At 45.9% G+C, this 26,104-nt stretch overlaps 1 protein-coding gene across 18 annotated transcripts in view; it reads right to left on the bottom strand.

The window, feature by feature from the left end:
* TCF7L2 (transcription factor 7 like 2) overlaps positions 1 to 26,104 on the bottom strand; it is a 180,293-nt gene that overhangs the window by 13,404 nt on the left and 140,785 nt on the right. For 8 of the 18 annotated variants that reach the window (XM_075423762.1, XM_075423763.1, XM_075423770.1 and 5 more), the window contains exons 5-10: positions 14,608 to 14,740; positions 12,375 to 12,477; positions 9,516 to 9,602; positions 3,017 to 3,157; positions 2,029 to 2,188; positions 1,211 to 1,318 (exon numbers count right to left, since the gene is read on the bottom strand). In XM_075423762.1, coding sequence (XP_075279877.1) covers positions 1,211 to 1,318; positions 2,029 to 2,188; positions 3,017 to 3,157; positions 9,516 to 9,602; positions 12,375 to 12,477; positions 14,608 to 14,740 — 732 coding nt within the window. The remainder of the gene's footprint in view (positions 1 to 1,210; positions 1,319 to 2,028; positions 2,189 to 3,016; positions 3,158 to 9,515; positions 9,603 to 12,374; positions 12,478 to 14,607; positions 14,741 to 26,104) is intronic. The other 10 variants (XM_075423767.1, XM_075423772.1, XM_075423771.1 and 7 more) reach the window with 3 other exon arrangements.

The raw sequence follows: 26,104 nt of genomic DNA, 5'->3' as shown, positions 1-26,104 counted from the left end.
CTGGCTTCTTTCCATCCACACATGTAAAAGCGCACATTTCTCATAGAGGTAAACATTGCCCTATACAAAGCACTGAATTTATGTGATTTACGGCAAAATAGGGTATTTATGGTAAAACAGGCAGTGATGATGACGATGATGGCAGAGGCAGACTTCAACAAAACTAAAACACATAACACTATACATAACTGACATCAATCTTACAGCTGCTGGTCCCCAAACCTGCAGGGAAGTCTGCCTGGAAGGCAGGGAGCAGGGTTTTATCCCAGAGTTAAGAGACCTGGTAAGTCCTAGGTGATTTTTTATTTAAATTTTCCAAAAAATAATCAAGATGCTGCTATAATCCTATTAAAGAGGGTTTAGAGCTCCCACAAATCTGTCCAGGATTTATGGGTTTAGGCTTGCAAACACTTACTACCAGATGCACCACTTATCCTTCATAGAAGAAGGGGTTATACACTACTAGTAAGTGTCTTTAAGAGACAGAAAAATCTACCACTTTGAGCTACAAAACAGGCTTCCTGAAAGGCGGAGAGGGGAATCAGTCTGAAAAAAACTCCATGAATTGATCACAAACTCCAAAATACCTTTTAAAAAATGAGGAGGGGAGGGGAAAAAAGATAACATGGCCATGAAAAAGCAAAACATAATTGCAATATACAACAGTAGAGCGTGGAATAATTAATTTAACCCCACTTGAGAGTAAGACTTTCAAACAAGTCACACTTTTGGTTTTGCCAGTCCTTCTCTGAAGCCAGGATAAGTCATTCTTCCACTTTCCACTATACTCTCACACAGATAAGCACAAGACACTAATTATTCATCTTTTTGGTGGAAAGAGAGGAGCCATACCAGGCGAATTTTTAATTTTGCTTTAAAAAATGAAATTTAAAATGACCAGCAAGCCAAACAGCATTTCCAAACTCTGGTAAAAGTGGAAGCAAGAGTTTCTTCCCAGAACTCTACTGTCATGCCCCAATTCTAGCCTTGTGCTAGTCCCAGCCAGGAAGCCGCTCCCCAGTGGAGGGCTGGGAATTATCCTCAGTAGCTTTAGTATCACAGAGGAAATGTTGTTGTTACCAGGTTGGGATCCTGAGGCACGCTTTCCAAGTAGTGCTTGTGTGCAATGTGTGGTCGTAGTGCAGCAGGTCACATATACATTTCTACAAGCTCTACTACTAAAAAAATTTCCACCTACATAGGAACCTACATAGTTATCCCGTGCGGACCAGCCCGGGTACAGCTGCATATGAAGCTGTCGTTCCTTTCTTGCTAGTTCATAGTATTTTGCTTGTTCTTCTCTGGATAACGCGTGCCACTGAGGTGAAGAAAAGAGAAAAAGACAAAATAAAAAGCACAAGTATTTTTTTTAAAGTGAGTTAACAGCAGAGTATATTATTTATATATAAATAAAGCTAGAGTTGAGTTTCATAAAAAAAAAAGATAAAAACAGATGATTTGGCATGCTGCCATTCATATTTTATTTATATCTCCAGATTATAAGTCCAGTTAACTCAATGGAGTCACAACTAATCATTTACGTTCACTCAGCCCTGCTGTTTCCTGATGAGAGAGGAGAATTAAGAAAACGAAACACAAAATAAAGAGCAGGTGAGAGGGTCCAGAAGCCGAACCACTTGTCGAGGTCTCCCCCTCCCTTCCCCACCAGCATCCCCTCTCCTCTTCTAGCTCTCCCAGGTGCTGATACTGGTACCGTACTTCCCAAAGGATTTGTCATTTCCCATTTACTTTTCTGCCTGTTTCTAGGACAAAACAAGAAATCTGAGGTGCTTCCCAGGTCCTGGAAACAACATTGAAATCACACTGTCATTAATTAACTCCCCCCCCCCCCCCCCCGTGAATGACCCCACTGGCAAAAAGAGTTTGTGAAAACCAAAAAACAAACCAAGGCCTTCAGTTTAGCAACTTCCCCATCCATTATCAAAATAACACGAAAACACAGCGATTCAGAAGGTGTGAATCCTACCGAGCCTCAGTCCCTGCTTGTGCTTCTCCCTTGCCACCTACCCTTCGACCGAGGATTTGGTTGATGGCTGCGCTCTCTTTCAATGTGCATTCTGCTACAACTTTTGCTCTCATTTCCTTCATATACAACATAAATGCATTAAGAGGTTTCTTTATGTGTGGCTTCTTTTTCTCTTCTTCTTTTTTGGAGTCCTGATGTTTTCTGAAGGGTAAAGATATAACAGACAGAAACCTCACAGTGAGAACCCTTGTGAATCTATTAAATTAATCACCTCAATCTCTTTAGCATTAATTCTCAGAAATTAGTCTGTAGGAAGAAGACCGGAAGGTTCTCTAGAGCCTTCAACCTCGCTGCTGCATGAGACCAGTTTTAAGAGCATTATAAGAAAATCCATCTCAGGTTTAGGCCGTATCACCATGCACCCTTTCAGCCCCCTGAAGAACCTTGGAAGGACATGAGCACCCAGGAAAATGGTTTCATGGGGACGGCTTGTGACCGCGATGGTAGAGGAGAGAGTTACACTCCATCATCACTGGGAACTGAAATGCTGTCTTCCTGCTTCACCCGTGAAACGAAAGGCAAGAAGCACCAGCAGCACCAGGGGCAGATGTAGAACAGGGCTCTACTGGGTTCAAACCTAAACTTGATGCCAGCTCTCTCTGCAGCTTTGAACAAGCCATATATGCTCTGATTTACTGTCTCCTGTTGTGTAGCCAGTATCTCATGGCTTCAAACCGAGTAAGAGGGAAAACAGTCAATAAGCTTGAACCTTGATCTAGAAAATTCCACTTCCTTGTTGAAATGGGTGAAATTAATAACTACTTCTCTATGTCACAGAAAGCCTGTTACCCTTATTTTGACACACTTGGGTAGTTAAACCATGTTCAAATCAACTAGAACAGAAGAGAAAAAGCAATTTAAAAAAAGATTTTACAGTAAAAACATTCCCACAAACCCAAGCCTTTCCAAAAGCCACACATGCGATGCTTTGGGTGTTCTAAAAAGACAACACGGGAAGCAACAACTTACGAGCTGTGGAGTGAGCCGACGTCACTCTGGGAAGATTCCTGTTTGACTGTTGGTGTGACTATGGCCGGATGAGGGATTCCAGTTGTATGTAAACTATGGTGTGGCGGGACCATGTGTGGAGGAAACCTAGAGGAGAGAAAGCTGTGTAAATCGTCAGAATAATAATGAATGAATGGGGAGGGATGTGTACACACATTAAAAAAAAAAGGCATATAACAAGCACATGACAGCTAGACAAAGCATATGAAAGCTGGCAGCATTAATTAGCAATAAATTAAACATAATGACTCTTCTAATGTCATTAAAGCCAATCTTCCCCTTCATTATCATTACTGACATGAGACATCATGATTTTTAACATCTTTAACAAAAGGCAAATTCAACTGGACGAACTTGGATGAAAGTGGAATTTCAGCCACCTGCAAGAAAATCCACCAGTCCATTTCTTTGCTAAGAAATTATCTGTGGCAACCAAGGAATCAATTTTTAAGGTTCTGAATCATGTTGTGAACTTGGGATGACATCTTTTGTTGCATATTGACAGCAAAATAAAATATTAATGCCAACACAATCTAGACGCATTTTTGATAATCCTTATAGATGCCTCATTAGCTACATTTTGTTGATGGAGCAAAAGAAAATATTTATTTGTGTCTAATAAATCTCTGAGCCATGTGGCTTTAACAGAAGGTGGGAAGATTGTGGAATTAAGTCAATTTCGACCCATTAAGGTAACCCAGGAAGGCTTAAATTCATGCAAAAAAACAGCCTAGCCTTTCTAATGAGAAAAAATGTTGTCAGCTTTATGGTTTATGGTCACATACATGGACAGGCCCCGGTCCTGCAACTGGATTCATAGGGATGTGCAGTCCTTCTGCATGAATCCAATTGCTCGGTCGAGGCCACAGCACAAACATGGCACAGTCGTTCAGACTTTTTATTTTTTAACCAGAGTGAACACACTTCTCAAAAGCAGGACTGAGTTCTCATCATTACTTCTCAACAGTCTCAGACAGGCTTTGCAGTGAATAAGGAAAGCACACTGTCACCGACTGCCTTTGCCTTAGAAAACCCCCACTGAAGCCAAGAGGTTTCCTGAGAATGGGACCTAGCCTGAAAGTTTGGTTCAAAAATAACTTCCCCAAAAATCCAAGGCTAAAGCGATTATGGCAAATAACCAGGTTTATTATCACTGCAAAACCCTACTTTCACCCCAGATTTTGAACCATTTTTGTCCAAATAAAGTACCCCGAGAACATGGAACACACAACAGGATAAAGAAGTATTTCTTCTATCATCAATATACAATGATTTTTTCTATCAACTGGGATTTAAAATGGGGTGATATACCATGGATAAGTAGACTGTGTACAAGTATGAGAAATATAATAGGATTTCTTTATATTTCCCTCTCTTACAAATTCCATTACTGAGCTGAACCTTCCCCCTCCTCAACTGCCTAGACACTCCCTACATTCACAAGATGACACAGTAGTACTTTCATGAACAAGAGGTACTGTCCACCACGAGTTCTGAGGATCTTTGTCTATCAGCTGGTAGTACTCTGGATCATTAGACAGAAGTATTTTGTCTTTGAAGGCAGTGGTGGGAAGAGCAGGGACTGACAGGGAGAATGTGAAATTGTTGGACCTGCGGAGAATTGAGGCTCCTACAAACAAAGGCATGGAGAGAAGGAAAGGAGGAGGGAGTGATGGTAAGGGAAGAGGAGAACAGGCAGCAAAATGGTCATTCCTCCACAGGTTTCTACTTCTGCTAAAAGACCCACGGACACAAATCTCCAAGCGGATTGTCAAAATGCCTTGCCTGCTCTCTGACAAAAGCAGGTGGGAGAGCAGTGCACGTCTGGGGAAACGCTTTGGTGCATGGTAGCTCAAAAGAGAAGACAATGGCGAGGCTGCACAGAGACCCTTGTCCTGGTCCCACTAGCGCCACAGAACTGCCTCACCACCAGCAGGACACAAACTGGGCCTTTGTATTCTTTTATTCTGCTCTACCTCTCTCCATTCTTGGTGCGTGTGTGTATTTTGGTTGGACATATTAAAATTTGTTCACACAGTGCCTGGAGCGTTCAGCCACAGTGCAATGCAAACAATGAAAACTGACAGTAAGAGCTTTCTTTAAAAAAATAGCTTACAAACACGGGTGAAAATAAAGCCCATGGCAAAACTTTGACCCCACTGAAAGTGGTCTAAGCATAGTGATAAGAAGTTGACACACATCCTATTGAATGATTGTCTGTCCTAGGCAAGACCTAGCGTTGAAGAGAGGGCTAGCTAGGGTTCAAACTGGAACAAGAGCCAGAGACAACAGGACAACGAAAGATGAAGATGGAGATGAAAAGCCTACCTTCAGAGAGCAGGCAGGAAGAGCTGCACTTGTCTGACAGGAGGACACAGTGGGAAGGGCAGTGGGCATACACCAGCAAGGAAGAAGAGCTGAGTGCAGTGGTAGCACAAGGACAGAAGGGTATGAGAGTAGACCTGAAAAAGGTTACCCTCATCACTGGAGAAGGGCTCCCAAATATCACAAAAGACTAATTACAGCTGGAGTTAATAGGGGCAAAAGATGGTGTTTGTTAAGTTTCTGAACAGGATCCCGCGATGTGACCATGATAAGTAGGTCACCAACTAGCTTCTCAAATAAGGATCTGGTCAAAAATTAAGCACACAGAAAAACAAACTCTGGCTATGTGGTGGATTGTTGTACGGTCAGGATCTTCAACAAAAGACAGGGGGTTATTTTGTTTATTTTGATGAAGATTTAAGTACCTCCAGCTAATAAAAAATGGAGAAGGGTGAAGAAAATCTGCAAAAAAATGTAACTTCCCCCCTCAATTATGAGAAAAATGTTTCCCAATTAATGTTCAGAAGAAAGAGAGTAAGTATTTGCGCATGGGAGAGTGACTAGCTGGCAATGAAGGGCAGCGGAGGAGGAGAAGACTACATACACACATTGTGTGAAAGCCTGGCTGTAACAAGGATGGCAAACGCTCCCCTGACTTCAGCTGCCATGAGATTTTACCCACCGAGCTCTGAACTTCAGAGATACGGCAGACTTCGCCAACAGGCGGCTACGGCTCACTAGTTATTGCTGGGGTGGCACTTTCCCCAAGGAAGTTGTGTGCTCGTTACCAACGACCATTCATTATTTCATACTGAGGAACTCTCCCCTCAAGACACAAAGCTGCCTATAGGACTTACGCACTCCTTCCTATGTTTGGGGCTATAAAAACAAGCTCCAGGACTCAAAGTCACTCACACCATCCCGTGGACTTCAGTGGGCTGGGTGGGGGTTCAGCTCAAAGTCCTAGCGCCCGTTTATTTCCATGTAGACATGCGCTCACACAGCAGTACGAGTGGGGGAAGAGTGTTAATTTTTAAGTTCCTGGCTACACTCCAACTTCAGTAATTACATTCAGCAAAAGTGAATTTCCCCTGAAATTTCAATTACAGAAGGTATTTTCCACTGCCACCACTTAACTGCTGTGCAGTGTTTGTCTGGTGTAATTCTGTTAAATTATTTCCTGATTTCCTCTCGCAGCAGTTGTTTTTTCATAGTGTGTCCACTGTTGGCCCATCAGTCAGTTAACCCTGTCTCAATTTACATTAAGGGCATATTATAGAGGGGTAATGAAGGATCAAGAGCTGTTGTAATCATGTTGCATGCGTCAGAAGTTACTGGGGTGATGCTACAAGCAGAGAAAAGAGTTGCAAATGGTTAAAACAACCTGAAGACACTACCTCTATAGTCTAAACCATTTATGAAAATCACTATTAGTCACCCATTAACCTTTTATAAACTATTCATAAGCACACTCTAACTAATGACTGTAATTACTAAGCTTAGGGAATATTCTGGGTTGGGAAGCATTATATGCTCCAAAGGTCTATACCATAATGCATGCAAAGACAGGAACCACTTTGACAGGAAGGCTCTGGAAAAACGCGGATGGAGGGGTGAGGCTGGGGTCTGCCCTGGCTTCAGCGTTTGGGCAGAGCCAACACAGGGACCCCCCAGGCTTGTTCCAGGGCCCTGCGTGGCGGCAGCATCCCCGGGCACGCCAGCCCCGTCTCCCAGCTCCGCTGGCTACTGAGAGCCAGGGCCGTCCCACGGCTGAGCTCAGGCTCTCCCGCTGATACGGCGGGCATGAGAAGACATGCGTTGCACCACGTATCAGAGCACGGTCTGCCCAGAGGGTGTTCCCCTGTATGGGAAACCAGGAGAGAAGTTTCTGGGCTGCAACAAAGGATAAACATCTTAAATCTATTCACCCGTCTGCGTGTGCGCCTGAGCATGTGTGCATGTATGGGCGCATGTCAGAGACAAAAAGAAAGGCTGCGTGTGTGCATGCACACCCCTCACCTTTGCCTAAGACATCCCCCCATATATTTTTCTCTAGACAAGTATTCCATGAATTGCAATAAACACCCTAAAAATTCTAAGCAGCTCATTATACACCACTGTCTCCTTTTATGGCTCCAAGCCAGAATATAATGATGAGTCTTAACTTGTTAAGGACAACTAATTTTTTGTTCCTGGCTGTCTCAGGGGCTTCTCTCTTACTCACTCTCACTTTACTTCACTGTTGACATGTTTCTGTTAACTGGATGTCATCTGCCTGCCTTGATTTTATGCACAAGCAGTGGGATGCATTTTTCTGTGCAACAATTCTGCTTTGAGTTGCATTAGATTTGTCATTATTCTCTCATTTTCCCCTTGCACTTGTAACATTTCATCTATTCCTGCCTTATTTTTTGAGCCACGGTGCACCCACATTATGGTTTATACATGATCTTGCTCCCTTTGAAGCCGGCAGATTTCAGAGCCAGCCCTCGTCAGGAGAAGTGCCTGCTACCAATTTAGCAGGCTGAGGGCCCCGAGCTCCAACAACTCAATCTAAAGGGGGTCACAGGGTGGCACAAGCGAGTGTCAGCAAGTGCTGTTTAATTGCCAATCTAGGCTTCTCCATGGTGTTTAAAGTATAATGACCCATCACTTAATTCTGAGAAGTCCTGGCCCTGCTGCTGAATGGAATGAATATCAAAGGATGTGCTAGAACAGGGCAAGGAGCCTACATTTCCTATAACTGCCATAAGTATAATAGACCTCTACTTCTGTCGTCCCATTACCACAATAATGTATTTAATTTGCTGTGTACTCTTTTTAACTAGATACCTTTCATAAAGCCTATCTTGGGAATATAGCCTCCCCCCTCCCACATCTCCCCCCTCCCTCAAATGACTAGCCTCTCTAATAATAATTAAACTAAATCAAGCTCTACTTTGCCTCACACCATGCCTGCAAGTCTTTTATAGATATTAAAAAAGATTAAATGGAGGGAGGGAATCATTGTTTAAATTTCCAGCTCTCTCCCCAACCCAGGATTTTTTCTCCCCCGTGCTGGGTCTATTGATTTTTTTTTTTTAAGTTGATTTTCCAGTTGTCTCTCTCTTTGCTGAAGCAATGTGGGTAAATTTTATTTTTTTGCTTTTACTCTACTTATCTAAAAGTACACCACACACTATTTCCCTACCCATTCACTCACGGGCTCTAGTTACAGGTTTCCATTTCTCAGCAAGGTGTTTTTCCCCCCAATCCCCTCCCAATCTCTTCCTCCTTAAATCCTCTATACACCAGCCTTCACATATCAAACTGCAGAGATGGAGAGGAAGGGACAGAGCAGGGGAAGAGACGTGGAACCTTGCTATGTAATGCATGCTAATTTAATTATGTGCCATCATCAAAATGGATTAGCTGTTTCAGCCCATCAGGAAAGTCTAAACCTCCACCGATTTAATTAACCAGACTGAAAATCAGATGAACAGAAAATAAAACTATCATTAGGAGCAATTAGTGATTACTTAAACATAGTGCTGCCAACCAGTTTGTAAATAAAACTAGCAGCCCCTGGAAAATTAGATGGAATTAATTGGAGGTAGGGAGGGGGAGAAATATATACTTCTAAAGCTTCAGAGGGTCAGGCAGGCCCTTTCATGTTGACTATCAGTGTTTGGAGCTTTGGTAGGGGAAAACATTGCGCAATAACCTTCCTCCCAACTCTGCTTGAAGAGCAGCCCTCCTCCCGCCCAAGCCTCCCCTCTCGCACACAGAGCGCTGCTCTGGGTGACAGCCACCAAGAAAGCAAAAGGTGTCACGACTTCTCCTCCTTGCTTTTTCAACATCCCATTCTCCCAGCTTTTTCATTTAGTTTGGCTTTCAAAGAAGACTTCCCGCTCCTCCACCTCTCCCTCAAATCCAAATTCTTCAAGCCCCGTGACAGCACTAGGACACCCTCTTCTCCTCAACTGGGAAGGCACCCCTCATCCTCTCCTCCTCCGTCCCACTGAAAAACTAAGGGTGACTGTTTGACTAAAGTGCTGTCAGAAATAAGCTTCCCAGATGAACTGCCCTCCTCTAGCGAGGGTGGCAGGAGGAGTTACATTTGTTCTTGAGTCAGCACCTCAACATTTGAACTCACCTTGACATGGAAGCATTGACGGTCAGAGCTGTTGGGTAAGGGTGGCGGAAACCCCCTGTCGTGATTGGGTACACTGGCTGACCTTGCCTGGCAAAAAATAAGGGAAAGAGAGAATGAGAGAAAGAAAAAAGGGGTTTAAAAAAAAACCACAACAAAAACTTCTCTCTGCACAGTAAGCTTTATTCTCATTTGATCAGAACAAAAATCTTGGGGATTGTACAGCAAGGATCAAAGGAAAGAAACACAGAACAATTTGAATGCCATAAATCTGATAGGAATGGCTAATTAAATTTTATAACCTCTGCTTATGTCAATAGAGACCCTCTCCCCAAGCTGAAACTAGGTGTTTTGTTGTAATAATTAAAGGCGAAGTCTCGCTTGCTTTAATGGAGCCATCACACTAATTGAGGGCTACACATCCAAAGGAAAACAATAATGAATGTAAATTTATACCAAAATAAAGTACAGTGAATCAAAGGACTTCAGTTGCGCTTTGGGCCTCTTTCGGTATTTAGATCTCGGTGAGAAAACATTAAATTAACAGAGCTTAATTTGTAGCCTTTTGTCAGATTAACAAGTGTTGACAAGAGTTACCGGGGGAGAGTCCCCAAGAAGTATTGTGGGTAACCAATAGACAATCACACCTCATTACAATAATTAAAAAATACAGCAACATGCAAAACAGCATCCTCATGAAAGACACACAACTTTTTCTGATTGAGATTTGTCTGTGCTGGCTAGTTCTTTTCATCTGTCCTTCAAATATATCATCTGACTGGGCAGGATGCTTGCTGGGGGGGTACTATGCTAGAGACAGGCAGGCCAGTTGAGGATAGATGGGTTGGGAAGTTGATGGTGAAGCAGCAGTGGCAATGAGAGAGGAAATAAAAACCTTGGGTTACTTCTGCAAAGTTGGCCATGCTACTCTCCTAGAGCAAAAGCTAATCTGATGGTATCACCCCTCAACAAAAACCACTCGGAGAAGCTCTAAGAGCTGTGGGTAGGGAAGTACACCTTGGGTGTTGACTTCTTCTAAACAGGCAGTGATGAAAGTCTTCCTGCGACAGAGGAGGCCAGGAGCACCTCCCTGATGGAACTGGCCACACGTGGCAACAGTTGTGTGGTATGGCAGCCGTGACATGGGGCTCAAGGAGAACAAACCTATGTCTGCACGCATGAAGACGTAAGGCTCCGAGACACAGAAGTGCAACGAGCCACAAGTCTGAGACAGCAAGGAATTTCTTCCCTATGCTCTCATGTCTTTAATGTTACTGACTTTTGGCATTAGCCGAGTGTACTTGTTTTAAATGCTGAGGCTGTTACTGCGCAAACTTGAGCTAAGCAGTTGCAACAGAGGAGCATGAGTTGGCTGTGCTGCAGCTAGGCCCTGGTAGCAAGAAAGAAGAAAAGAAGCTGGCGTGTGTTCTACCAGCGTTCAGGGTGTCATACGTAAAGAGTAAATCACCACAAAAGCGGAGGAATTTAAGATTTCAGGGGGCAATGCTCTGGGTTTTTGTTCTCCTCATGCTATGCTCTTCTGGAGAAACTCCAGCCTTCTGCAGAGAGCTGATGGACATGCTTCACCCTCCAAATGGGACAGCCTCTACCCAAGCACGTTGCATGACCACCCTGTGAGGAAGGACAACCTGCAAAGTGGTCAAAAGCAGGCTGCTGAGGCCAAGGTCTGAGCTCCTGCTCTCCTTCACCCACACCTCTGCATGTGAGGAAGGCCCCCAAAGCCTTCGACGCCAAGCCCTTTCCCTGCCCGAGCCCTGGGTGCACACAGGGACCCCCAGCTCTGCCCCACTCTCCCACAGAGCATGATCTCCACCTCCTTACGGAGGGCCAGCTTGCGGAGAAGTATTTTAGCACAGCTGGCCAAACCACCTCGAGCAGGAACAAACTATTTCTAGCTTTGGGCAACTCACTTCTAAAGAAATATGGTCTCTCTAATACTGACAAGGCCTGTTATGTGAGAAAAATAAGGTAATAACCTTGACTTATAACGCAGAGAACCGTTGTATCCAGCAATACAAATGTATTTTGTAAGTATTCAAATAAAATATACTTTACAAAAGGCCTAGGTAGTGCCTAAATGAATTATAAAGCCATTGCAGAGATGGCAACATAAGAAAAATAAAAGAAAGTAAGGACTCCATTACTGAAGGGAACCTCATACCCAACAAGGCTCTGCAAGTGGGATATGAGGAGCTGAAAAGAAAACAAACCCCCAAACTAGCTTTCCACGGCTCTTTTTTCTTAGCCAGTTTCAAAGTAAACCAATTCCTCTTTCTTGTTTGCAAGAAAATTCCATTCCTCAGATGCCAACTGCCCAGCCACGTCTTGACCAGGAATGCTGCTCACTGGCCGATGTAAAGCTCTACTGTTTCTCAAGAAAAACGGAAGGGGTTTCAACGGGGAAGGCCAACGAAATTCAAAATTGCACATTTATAGTGAGTATGGTCCTGGTAAAAAAGAGTCCATGAGAATCACCCCGAGCCACCAGAAAACAAAACTTGAGAAAAAACCCCACATGGTGCAGTGTAAGGGCATTAACAAGAAAAGGATGTTTCTGCAGAAGGTTTAAAAATTCATGCTTCATGAGCCACCAGCTGGTTGAGATGACATGCAAGGTTGTGCCCAACTGCTCGTGTTTGTTTAAGACCACATGACCTGGCATAAGTTTTAATTAATCTTCATGAGGTGGGTAAATTCATAACCACTCAATGAAGTGGCAGTTGGGAAGCAGACTTATCTCAAGGCACACGCACGCGCACACACACACAGATACATACAATTTTTAACACAAATTTTACGCAGAAAAAAGAAAAAGGAAATTAAAAAAATGGAACTCCTTACTGTGGTACTAACCATCCTAGCGGATGGGGGATTTGTCCTACGGTGCCCGGTGATAACGGATAATAAGGAGATATATCTGGAGGATGTGGAGGCCTTGGAATTCCTACAGAAGAGGAACATAAAGCAGCGTTAGTATTGAGACCTGGAAATAAACAAAATATAAGGAAAAAGCACACGTTTTGAAATTACTATTTATTGCTTTTTTCTTACAATACTCATGGCTTCGCTTTGGGTTTCCAAAGGCTGTTTCACAGTCTTACCTTATGAAATGAGCCTCTTGGCATCTTGTTAAACCAGATTCAACCAGAAAAACTGATGTGATTCGTTCCCTCAGCCACCTCTCCAATCAGAGATAATTATTTTGTTACTTAGGATGAGAATTTAGGTGTCTCAGCTATAGTTTTGGTGTGACGCTGTGCTAGGTGCTGTTTGAAACGCCCAACACAAAGATGGTCCCTGTACCAGCTTCACAGTTATTTCAGTCTCAAAGTCATCAAATGAGCACAGGCCCTACCCATACTTTGCCTGCGTACTCAACAGCATGGCATTATTCCAAAGGAACCTCCAAAATGAGCTACAAAGTCATTATAATTGCAAATGATGTTTGCTTCTGAGCAAACCCAGGAAACCTTCCCGAGACCTAGGAGACAACCCCTGGAAGGGCTCGCTAAGACGGGGGGCAGACGTGCAGGGGAGGTCAGAGAGCCCATCCATCCTCTCTGAAACCGGTGCAGTTCCTACTTGGGGAGCAGAAAGCACAAGGCTTAAATCTTCACACTCCTTACCTTAAGAGCAAGTAGGAATTACACAAAGGAGTAAGGGTTACAAGACTGGGTCTTTCAATTAACAAGCCAGAGCACAATTATACAGCAGCAGCAAAATTAAAACAGAGGGCATTAAATGGAAAGGTACTGTATTCATGGCTAAAAACTATTTTTTTAAGTCATTCAGGAAGCTTTTAATCTCTAAATTAAATCTTCTTGTGTGACATTTTCATGCAGACATTGCTTTTCCTCCATTACAAAACCCAAACAGATTAACTGGGCTTTAACCACCGTCGAGCTATTTGCACACTTGAAAGAATGTTCACAGCAGAAAAGTAAACAGTCCACAGACGTTAATCATATGTTTTACGATAACCATTTAAAAGCTATTCCCTGTACTACCATTATTTAAATGAGAGGCTGACTATGCCATTCACTCGCAATATACCCAGGGATGCCGAGATGGATTCCTTTTAAGCCACGTGAAGTTAGTGTTAAGCACAATTAAATGGGGGCCCAGTTGAAGCACAGGGAATGAAAACCAGCTAATGCACGGCCTCATTCAAGGTCTGGACTTTAGATAAACTATCTGCATACGTTAGGGCCGACACAGAGCAATTCCTTTTGACGCGAATTCAGTTTCTGATGTACATTCCAATTAACTAGCTGTGATTTGGACTAACAAAAACAAAACCACTGTCACCAGGATCTCAGTGCAGCCCGAAGAAAGAAGATTGACACTGTTTGACTTCTCCGGGTCCTCAGGTTAAACACGGACTCTTAAAAAGTTAGAATAACATGTAAATTCTACTCTGTAACACCAATAAATCTAGTCGGGGTGTTACACGGTGTTCTATATTCAAGAAGACTGCCCTTCAGGCTGAACTGAGAGGTGGGTAGACTTACATTGGGGAAAAAGAGCTGCAAGTATAGAGCTGGGGCTAAGTAGTTAGAGTGGATGAAAATTCAACATTATAGGAGAAAAATGGCTGAACTCCTGACACAGAAACAATGGGATTTGGGGAATTAAAAGAGATTCATTTTGAAACTGGTCATGACCCACCACCTTTAAAATTCCAGCTGCAATTTTGTAAGTGCAGATCACAGAAGGCACATGTTTAACTCTCCGGGTCGCGCATGCACACCAAGCACTCGGTAGATCGAACTGCTAGGTGGGGTATCACGCTTGCAAAGGAACACACCTGCGAGCAACCCCACACACGCAACTCCAGTGTCACCCTGCAGAAGCTCTATGAAAATTCACCCAGTAGGTGTTTCTTCTGAAGCCTAATTGGCTCAAAAAGTAGCTATTTTGTCCGTGCTCTTGCATGTGTGTGGCATTTTACATGCCCCCTTTGGTGCTCCAGCATGGGAAATCCTTCCTCCCGCACTCTCTCCCTCTAATTCACCAAACAGAAAGATCCACCCACCCGCTCTCAAAAAAAAAACCCAAACTACTTCCCACCTACCTGTTTTGGGATCTACGTCGGCTGGTAAGTGTGGAGGAGGGTTTCCCGGTGTGAAGTGCTCATTGCTGTACGTGATAAGCGGCGTAAGAGGGTGTACATGGTGTGGGTGCTGCACAACTGGCACTTTGTTAGACTGTCAAGAGAAAAAGGTCGACGGCGTTAGAGGAGTGCTGGGTACTCCCCGCTGCCGTGCGAGGCGCGGCACACAGAAATCTGAGCACCCCGGATTTCAACACGATCCTCAGACTTTTCCAGATCCCTTCTTGGCATCACCCTTGCAGCATTCCCACCCTCTTGCTTAAAGCCTCCTCACACGCTTTCCCTGCTCTTGAGTGCCGTTAATCTTTTTGACCCGTCGTACTCCTGCATGGAGCAACAGCAATTCTTTAAAATTTTCCCTTTTCATTTACTAATCTCGTGCTTCACCTCCAAGATGCAGGCAGACTCCTCAGTGAGGGGCTGGCAGAGTCCCCCGTTTAATTAGCACGAGACCCAAACGCTCACTGACCTGCAGGTCTTTGCCTTTCCCCTTCCTCCTCTCACTTTCAGTTCTGCATTTTACTGCTCATTGCAAATACTCCAGATAAAAAGCCTTTGTAGTGCTGGAGTATTCCCTTCATCAGCAAGCATTAAGCTGACAAGCGATCACCTGCATATTTTATATATATATGTTTTAGAAGAGCTGATTAATTATCAATTCATCAGAGAGCGCTAATAAATGGAAACTGGATACTGATGAATGAGGCTACTAAAACATTCAGCTATATAAATAATGGCAAAAAAACAGACAAAGCCATTGAAATCAACAATCTTGTGGGGGGAATATGCACGCAGATAACACGAGGTTTTCCCCATCACATTCCTAGCTCGGGTGGGGGGGTGGGGAATAAATCTTTTTCTTAACAACAATAAAAAAACCAGAAGAGTGAATGAAAGAAAGGAAAAGGCAGGCTGAACTGTAACTTACCCTTACAAGATCACAAAGGAAAAATTAAGCTGAAACAAGCGAACTGCTGGACCATTTACTGTGAGTAATCCAATTGCAAAAAACCCTATTCCCCATAGAGGATTTTCACTAAAATCCTACAACAGGGACATTTAACCAGATTAGGTACCAGCAAAGATAAAGAGGCTGGTATTAGATGATGAATGGATTAGAGTCAGGTTTCATTTTAGAATGTGTCTTCATTTCCTTTTATTACTTTAAGTAAGGAACAACTTGCATTAACATCAAGTAAAAGGAATCGCATTAAAATAAAGTGGTGATACGGCGGCGGCCCCCGATAGCACCGCTGCCGTTGGGGCTCCGCCACCGCCCTCCTGCCCCAGCACGGCTCCGACCCCACCGCTCGCTCCCCAGCACCCCCAAACACACGCGCTCTCGCCACGCCACTTCGGCCAAGTTCTTATCGGATCTCGGCTCGAACGCTCCGAGCTTCCCTTTAACGCATTTCACGGATAATTCAGTTATTTTTTGGGAATGAGTTTCTAGACTGGGGGGAAGGAAGAGCGAAGACAGATTGAGGGCTAGGAAGGAAAGCAACATCAGTCTCTCCCCCAGAAAACATGAAGTCCCTCCATCATGCTTTGGTCAAGACACAGCAGAGCTTCACCTTTGCCTCTTCCAGCCTTCCCCACCCCGGGAGGCTCCCCCAGCCCCTGCCACATGCAGGTATCTGACCCCCCCCCCCCCCCCCCGTGATAACACGCAAAACCAAGTGTGCATCCACGAGAAGCAAGCGAAAGAGCAGTCCTTATGCTTCCCACAACTTTCACCGTGTTTATTTCTTTTTGCAGCCCCTAGACGGAACAATTCCCCTCTCATAACACAGGCGTGGCGCATGAGAGTCCCATGTCAAGCGGCCACCATGTCGCGACAGCCAACGCTATGATATGAATTACAGCATGTTGTGTTGGCTGGGTGGCAGGTCAGGTCTTCTGCCAGCTGCACAACCAAGGACAACTTTTGGCCACGCAGCTCCATAATGGTTTCACATCAGAGGAGCTACGGGGATTCAGTCCCTTAATTCAAAAAGCCAAAGAAGATGCTCTAACCCAAAATTTGTTCTCTGCCAGTGAGCCAGCCTAAGCAGTCTGAAAGTACCTGAAAGGTTTGGCAAGGGCTTCATGTAACATGTCGTATTACACACCATGCAAACGAGCAGGCATCTACTCAACAACACAAGACGTTCGATGCCACATGACCCCTTGATCCGGTTCACAAAAAAAAAAAAACCATTCCCAGTAAGAGGGATTTTTTCTGGCCAAGTATTGTGTGAACTCTTGCTACCAGGTGACTCAGTGTGGCTGGTAGCTGCTGTAGCTCTGTGCTCTCCCAACTCCATCTTCACGTCACTGCAAAAAACCTCACCCAGTTCCTGACAGACACTGAGGGTTGCCTTCCGTGGAGAGCTTATTTTCATAGCTATTGGAACTGGTTAGTTAAAAACACAAGTGACAGAATAACATTCAAGGGTCAGATTTAAGCTGGCAAACAAGAAACAACACGCGAGAGGGAAGCTGGACTTACCTGCCTGTATCACCAAAGCCAGATATACCACAGGGGGGTTACATGTAAACTGTGGGAAACTACCAGCCACTGCTTTGACATACCAAGACCCTCCGCAGTATCTCCACAAAACGGCCCAAGTGCTAAATTATTATGTATTTTACTTAATACCTTTCAGAGGAAAATAAAAAGCAAAAAGGAAAAAATAAACTAAAAATCAACAACCACGAGTTTGAATCTCAGTCTGCCAACTTTTCCCCGGGTAAGCCATTTGTACTGGGCGACTGCCCTGCAGTCAGACAGACAATTCACACAAAGGCACTGGATGTGAGGGTAGGATACTTTCTTGCCACTCTGATGGTGCTGGAGAAGAGGTGCAGGGAGAATGTACTGGGGGAAAAGGGGAAACTGTCATCTACATGCTCAAAAATGTGCTGTCGGGGACAGAGGAGTGTGATCCACTGCCCTTGCAAATCAGCCTGCACCGGAATCACTACCCCGGACTGGGTTTGCACTGTTTGTGCCGCACTGGGAAAAGGGAGCGCTAACTCCGCTCAGAACAGCGCGCACAATTTGCAAGCCAAGCTAATCATGCATAATATGCCAAATAAGCTGCTCTTTAAAAGCAGCGTTCCTGAAGTTAACTAAGCTTCCTTGCAAAAGAGAAAAAGAAAGGACTAGCTGGGCAAGAGCAGGATTAATCCCGCACATGCATCTTCCTTTGAAGGCAATGGGAGCTCTGCCTGAGTAACAAGTGTGGTCCTAACCCCATCCACTGGCAGTGAAAGGTAAACCACAGCAGCCATCAACAGGAGACATCTATTAGATGACCTTCGCCATCCCCCTGCAAAAGGCCCTTCTCCAATACACATTTGCCAGCACTTTATCAAGGGTAGTTTTAAGCTAAAAGCCATTGTGAGATGCAGGAATTTCTCTGGCAAGTTGAAGAACTCCATTTATGGCCAGTCAGGCACGGGAAGGGCAGCTGTACTGCTCTGCACAGATTAGCATCAGGGCATGCGGTAACAGCATGGGAACAAGTGGAGATTTCTGGAGAGAAATCCCAGCATCTACAAAGCACCAAGTCATCTGCTGATAAATCACCCCTCTCCACCGAAAGCCGGGGTCTCATATGCTGGGTTAGAGGGCACGGCAAAGAATTGCAAAAAAACAACAGAAGTTTGCTTTTCTCGATAACCCCTGCCTGAAGCAAACCAGAGGAAATTGTCCCCACAGGGACTCAACTACTAAATCTCTATATGAATTTGAAATGCTTCTGGGAGTGCTTAAACACAGATGACTTTAAACAATAATGGAGCTCTGGAATGAAAAAAAAAAACCAAAACCCAAAACCACAACAAATTTTGGACTGATATATGTTTGAGAGAGGGATACTGAGATCCATTTAGCCTAAGTTCTGATAAGTGCCTTCAGGGAACAGCAGAAAAAATCTGAACTTCAGATTTCAACTACAGGGGACTGTGCGTATAAATTGCTGTGTATTAGTCTTTGTTGCATGGTAAGGACATTTCATTAACAGGATGAAAGATGCTTCTGTGCGTATACAGCCCAATTTAATACACCCCACTGATGAATACTCCCCATTTATTGAAGAAGTTAATACATGCTGTATAAATCAATAGTTCCTAAGTCTCTGAAAGCAATGTAAGACTTGCACGAGATGAAACATTGTATTGTCGAGCACATAAAGAGAAACCAACCTTTAAATAGGAAGAGTTTGTTACTGCAGTTTCTGTTTGCAAATTCATAGCTTGTTTGGCTTTGGTAATAAAAACATGGTATCCGCTCAAAGTCAGAGAAAAACATGCCAGAGAGGCCGGAGGATTTGTCCTTGTCGGGATAACGTGGTTTTAGTAAAAGCAGGTCCGCTAGAAAAGCCACCCAGGCTGAAAACAAGCCATCATGGCACTGCCGCATCGCAGCGGCCGAAGCCTTCAGCCTCAGACGAATGGCCGGCGGGAGACCCCGCTGCGCCGCATCCCCGGCCGAGCAGCCACGGGCAGGACAGGGGGGATGCTCCTGCCCCAGCACAGCCTGGAGCTCTGATGGCCACCGGCACCGCTCCCACAGCCAGGGAGGGACCCCCGACCCCAGCGACCTTTTAACTGCACTTACAGCCTCGAGTCCTGCTTGCGAGGCAGAGGGATGCGCTGCTGCCCGCCGGGCACCCCCCCAACCACCCGCAATCGGGAACGTGGCATGGGAGCGACTGACCAAGGCACCTGCACCCCGGGCCCCCCTGCCCTTCCTCCGCTACGGGTAACGGGAGAGGAATGAGAGCGAGAGCTCCTCATTCACCTGAAAACCTATTAATCAACAGACGCTGAAAACAAATGGAGCTAGAGCTCCGCCTGTCTTTTTTGCCATGTCCTCCTCTTCCCTGTTTCCCCATTGCTTTTCCTTTCTGCCGAAGAAAGATGGGCCCTGAAAGTGCCTTTATGGGCCTAATACAATAAAACAAAAGCAGCACAGAAGAGGGTTTGTCAGCCTTTTCCCCTCCTCCAGGGTGGACGCAGAAGGTCGACAGTGGTCTTGAATTAGCAGGCCCTCCTGGAGCTGCTCCCTGGGCTTAGCAAAGGGTATCATTCAATACCAGTCCACATTAAAAAAATAGGTTTGTAACTTGCCTGCCCGTATTTTCCAGATGGTGCTATTGCAGTTATGCTGACTACGGCCAGTGAAATGCGAACAGATGTTCCTGAGCCGCTCTGCAGCTCCAAAGATGCTCCGAAGAGCAGAGTTTCGTTTTTTCTAAAGGTTGATCTGTCCTTGGTTCTGCCTGGGAATGACGCAGCCCCCCCTCCCAGACAGAAGACTAAGTTGCAAGAAACAGCAAATCCCAAAACATTGCTGCAAATACCGGAATGGCCTTCCATTTCCAGCCAGGGCCACACCAACACCCTAAGCAGAGCACCCACCAGTAAGCACCACGCCGGCCTCGGGACCACCCGCACCCACACCCCAAACTTCAACACGGAAACCACAAATGATTCAGGTGAACTGAAAAGCTAAAGCCAACCAAACCCACCAGCTATACATAACTTGGTCCTTTGCCCCTTCTTAAGCACAAAACCTCAACACCAGGGATGAAGCATTTCCTGAAAAAATTGAAGATTTAATTTCACCCAGCTCCCTTTAGCTAGTGGAGTAATGGTTTATTTTTTTCAGGATGCCTTCACACCTGACTAAGCATTTTCTCCTGCAAACTACTTCCCCTTGCTCCATTATGGCTGATACAGTGTCCTGAGCCCTTTCACAGTTTAATGTAGCTGATTTCTGCCTAAGGTCCTGCCCTAAGCTAACTGCCCATTGTAGCGGGAGACAAGGCCTCCATTGATCATCACAACTCGCCCTGCTAAAAAAAGGCTCATTTTCTTCTCTCACACAAATGATGACAGGAGCACTGACAACCATGTGCTGGGACAATATCCCCCCTAGATAGAGCTTGACAAAAAAAACCCCAATCCCCCACTGCCTCCCCCTTAGTAAAAAAAAAACGGGGGGGACGAGGACACAGACAGGACACGACGCTTCTGCGTCCTTCTGCTCCTTCCCCCTCCCTCCCTGACCACTGACCAGGCCAGCAAGTGCCCACCTGCTCCTGCAAGAACTGCCAGCTTTCCAACACCCCCCGCCCCAACCCGTGCTCAATTAGCCATCTCTCCAACGAAACAACAAAATCAGCTTCCTGCCTGCAAGTGTCCAGCAATGCATTCCAGAAAAGAATAATTTCTCCCCACCCCCCCCACCCCCCTTACTCTGCTGAAGCGGCCCCTGCGCACCGGAGCCCTGAGCCACCGCGCTTGGCATTTTCGGCGTCCTTCCCGCGAGGGAGCGAAGGCACCCAGGGGAGGGGAGGGGGAGGGAAGCCAGGGTTTAAGATGTTCAGGAAATTTCCACTTAATTTCGCCAAAAGGCAATTATGCGAAATGATCTGGTGACAATTAGCATACGCCAAATCCTCCAGCGTAAAAGGGAAAGAACAGGGTTTAGCTATCTAATCACCACCTGTTAGTGCTTACGCAGCAGAGCTGAAAACATCAGCAGTAAAACATCATTAAGTGCGCTCGCACTTCACGTCCAAGGTGTTGTGGACTGTAATCTTACTGCTACAGTATTTGGGGTGGGTTTGGGGCTTTTTAAGTGTAAAAAAGAGAGAAACTTGGGGTTTTAAAGTTAAGCGCTGCATTCTTGGACCATGTGGTGTTACCCTAACGTCAGGCCAGACCCGCACAGGCACCTGCTCAGACACGGCTGTATATTTTGAGATCCGTCAGCATCACTCGGAATTACACTGATGCCAGTCAGATTTCACCTCACGCATTCTTGTAATGCTTTATTGGTGAAGAGAAAGCACCCTGCCGCATCTGCTCCGCCTGATCCTGGCACGCAGATTTGGACACGGCGTTACCCCAGCCTATAGACCAGAAACTGTGGCCTGCACGTATCCAGCCCAGCCTTACACTGTATCTCAAAATCAGAGATGATTTAATCAACAGGTGAATTTCCCGGCATGAGGAGCGCAGGGTAGTGCTCAGACTCTCCAAGTTTCGGGCACCGAGGTGCCCAGTTCTATTTCTCCCATTAGAAAAGAAGCAGCACAGTTTCCTCCCCAACCTGACAAATACTTCCTTCACATACTTTAGTTAATTACTAGACAGATACTACCTGTTTGGAGTCGGCAAGCCATCCCCTGTGTCTAACAAGGCAAAAAGCAGAAATACTTGGCATACCTTAGACTAAAGCCCAAACCCCTGCTCTCTTCAGCAGTACCAGCACCAGGTGTGCTGGACACACAACCGCTAAGCAAGCAGAGTGGTGAAACCTGAACGGATCTTCAGGAAACGGTCCTGAACATAAAGGGGGTGGAGAGGAGAGAGATACAGAGCAGGAACACAAGCACAGAAATGCAGAAGAGATGGGAAGAAGGGAGAAGTGAATATAAGCAAAAGGGTGTTTATAATTGCCCTGCTAGACCTTATTCGTTCTGTACTTCGCATGAATACCTACCAACGCAATTCTACTTACTGCTTAGCGTTCCCTAAAACACCACGTTTTAAAAAGCTTTCATTCCTGCATATAAACCACATATTTCAGCATTAGACAGACATATACTGTAGGAGAAATAGCTCCACTGATTTTGTTCGGGTATCTATGACTTCTGTCTATAGCAAGAATTTCAATGAGGCTGTTAAAAAACTGCAAGAAATACAAAAAATTAGCATGCATGCCTATACCCCCTTGTATTGGGCAATTTCAGTAATAACAGCATTATTAAAAAACTAACACGCACTTACATGCCTTAATATACAACGCCAAGTTTTCAGCACAGCTTTTTAAAATGCAGTGTTCACAAATTATAGCGGACTGTGCTCAGTACCGATACACAACATATCTAGCAAATGTATATTAAGCAGCTTAACAAATAACAAAGCTCTAAAAAATGTTTTCATTTTTTAATGTGGTAAAAACTTTACACGCTGCCACAATACAACTGAGCGATGAAATTAAGTCGAGGTCAATTATTTCTTAAATAAATTCAACAAAGTTTCCCTAAAAATGTGGTGTTAAATGGACATCAGAACTGAAAACACCTTGCAAATACTTTGGAAGAAAAGAAACAGGCACATTTACACAGCGCTGTCAGGCCTTTCGCCCCAAGTCCCAATGAAAAGAATTCCTCTGAAAGGTAAAACGCTTACGAGATCCCATCACCAGCCACTTAAAACCTGCATATAGAACAAGACGCAGCAAAAGAAGAAACAGCTAAATAACTGTCCTTTTAGATTAATTCATTTTACATGCATTCTACAGAATTTTATCCCTGTTTTATACAAGAAGAGGCAAATAAATCAACTAAGCTACTCAGGCAAAGGTATCGCACAGTACTGACGTGACAGAAACCCTCCTCCTGGACTGAGTGACTCTCCAGCCAAGCTTGGCAGAGTTAGAAAAGCAAACAGCAGAAAACTCTTTAAAAGAGTCCCACAAAACCTCCGGTGAAAACGAGATGCTTTCTAAAATTCTTAAATACATTCCAGTTTTCTGTGTATAATTACGGGCAATGTACAGAATTGGCTGAGGGCTAGGTTTACTTTCTGTAATATATATTAATCGGAGAAAAAAAGTCTCATGGACTTCTGGTAACGAACACAGAACCACTATGTCAAAACACACGTCATCTCATATTTACCAACATTCAGTATTATTTTTCACATTCCTTTATCACTGGGTGAATTAATTTTTACGTAGCGCCCCTACAAATTTTTCACCTTTCACATTACAGCTGAGCTTCCTGAAGAATTCAGAAAATTTAACCGACTGTCAACCAAACACAGGATCAAAAGCACCCAATTAAAAACCACTCCGTACTACGTTTTTAATAATTTCAAAAACAAAGATCTCGTTTCGTGTATGACAAGAGTTAAACCATTCCATCACCAAACCCCCTTAACTGTTATGTGCCCTGCACCAAACCAACTTTTTCTCCTTGAAAAAAAAAAACCAAAACAAAAACAAAACCCAAAGATTTTTACCTTCATGGTTTCAGAGTTAAGGAAATATCGTACTGAACTGAAGAAAGCTTTGAAGTGGCCCCCTCCGCCCCAAAGGAGAAAAAGCAAAGCAAAGCTAGTGATGTCATGGTCACTGTGTGAGTGTCTGGCCGCGGATGCAACGCGCGGCGAACACGCGCGCACGCACTTCTCCCTCGCCGGGAACCATTGTTCAGCATCCAGGAATCAGCCCCGAAACCTGCTCCACGCCAGGCTCAGCAACAGCCCCCCGCCCCAAACACACCCCGGTTCCACCCTGGATGCGGAAGGAAAAAAAAAAAAATTCCCCCCCATCCCCCCCGCCCCGGCTCCCCTCCCTTCCGTAAACCAAACCCCAAAATCGGGCGGAGGGAAGGGTGCAGAGGAGGAGGGCGACCGCTCTGCCCCGCTGCACCATTGTGTCGCGACAAAACGCCGCTCCGCCGCCCGCTCCTCGCCGCCGCTGTACAATTAAAAGTGTCATCGAAAAGTCGCGCTTCCCCCTACTAAAAAAGACGATTACCGTAAAATAAATAAATAACAACAGCGTCGCTAACAAAGGTCACAGCTGGAGATGCTTGATTTCTCTCCCCCCCCCTTTTTTTTTTTATTCCACACAGGAGGAAAGAAAAGGCGAGGGAGCGAGGGGAGAGGGAGAGAAGTCACATCAGAAGTTCAATGGTCAGGACGGAAAGCGCGCGCACGGAAAGCGCTACTCACCCAGCAATTCAGATTGAGATGCCAGCAGCCCAACTGCTGGAAGAGAGAGAACCCGGAGGCAAGCGCTCCTCCTTTACCACTCAAATCTTCCATTCCCACTAAAATTGCATCCCTCGGGTACATAACAGCTTTGTCTTTCCTTCTCTTAACCTCAAAAACTTTTTTCTTTGCTGTCTAGATGCCAATTGTGCTGGCTTTGTATAATTTTCCTTGCAGCTTTTCTCCCCCTTTTTCTTTCCCCGTTCCCCCCCCTTCACTCGAAGTACTGGAAAAGCTGTCTTAAAAGATCAAGATGTCTCCAGTTTTTTGGCCTGGTGTTTTCTGAATGCTCAAAATCCACTGTCATGTTGGCTGTGAGAAGTGTCTTATTTCTAAATTGTCGGCGGCGGTTATCAAAATTTAGAGAAGCCTCCTCTCTTTTCCGATACAGCACTTTACCATCATCCTTCCAGGGAGCGGGGAAAAGCCTTCCCCCCCCTCACCCCCCCCCCCCCACAGGTATGTCTGCTCAGAAGGGCTAAAAAGCAGTTACCTTGGAAATCAGTGACAATGCTGCTACAACCCAGGTCGCCCGGGTATGACACAGTGCAGCGAGGAAACGCCGGCCGGCCGTGAGGGAGCACGACCAGTTCAGTGCAGCACGCAGTCACTTTATCCGCCAGATTGTCAGATCCCTCAGAACGAATTTCTTAGGGGGAGAGCTGCGAGCGAAGCGTGTTTCCTTGTCACCGTAACGCCGAGGTGACACTCGGCAGACCTTCACCGTCAGCTCCGGTCTCTCTCCCCCCACGTCCCTCCAGCATTTAATGTTTCTGTAAACCACCGACCCCACGCAAGAGGAGCTTCGGGACCGCCAACGTTACGGTGCCCCGGCGACTGTGCTTCCCCCACGCTGCTCCCGAGTCGAGGACGAACAGGGGCACCCAGCGAGCATCGCTGAGCTGAGCGAGGGTGAAGCCTTCTCCCCTGCGCCTCGCCCACCAGACGCCCGCTTCCCAACTCCGAGCCGGGTACCGAGGGCAAAGCGCGGCATCCGAGCGCGCCGGGAGTCCGCTCCTCATCTCTCACTCGCCCCTCTCCCCAAAGTCGCTAAGCAGTCGCTCCGCAACGGGGGCAAAAGCCGTCGAGGGGTGGTTTGACGGTGAATAACTGGGAGACCGCGGCCCCGCGCTTCACTTTCTCAGGGAGTTCGACACCGCCGCCGGGCGCCGCGCGGGGAGAGCCATCGCCACGTGGGACGGGCGCTGCTGCCGACGAGGCGCCGAGGGGACCCGCCGCGAACCCCAGCGCCTCGCCGCCCCGCGCACAGCCGAGCGGCTTCGCTCCCCCTCGCCCCCCACCCAACCCAAAGAACGGAACGGCAGCGCTGGACAAACGCAGGGGAAAAACACAGGGTCTCAGCGCGGGGGACACCTCGCGCGGTCCCAGGGTCGCCTTTCTCGGGGCAGTTCGACCTGCGCAGCCTGAACAACACAAACAACCCCCCAAACCCGAGCGCAAACTGGCACCCCGAACTGGGGGGGAAAGGGGGAATATAACCAAATTTCGGGGCGGACGAAGCAAGCCGGGGGGAGAAGCCGCTCGCTTTCCGTCCGCCCCATCCCTGCGTGGGCGAGCGCCAGCCAGGCGACCCCTCGGGCCCCCCAAACACCGAAACAACCCCGCGCTCCCCCCTCCCGACAGAAGCGGCCCCGACGAGGCGGCTGATTGCCCC

Source organism: Opisthocomus hoazin, chromosome 6, assembly GCF_030867145.1.
Source record: "Opisthocomus hoazin isolate bOpiHoa1 chromosome 6, bOpiHoa1.hap1, whole genome shotgun sequence".
Taxonomy (NCBI): domain Eukaryota; kingdom Metazoa; phylum Chordata; class Aves; order Opisthocomiformes; family Opisthocomidae; genus Opisthocomus; species Opisthocomus hoazin.
The sequence above is the reverse complement of the archived record's forward strand: the minus strand, read 5'-3'. Positions and strand labels throughout refer to the sequence as shown.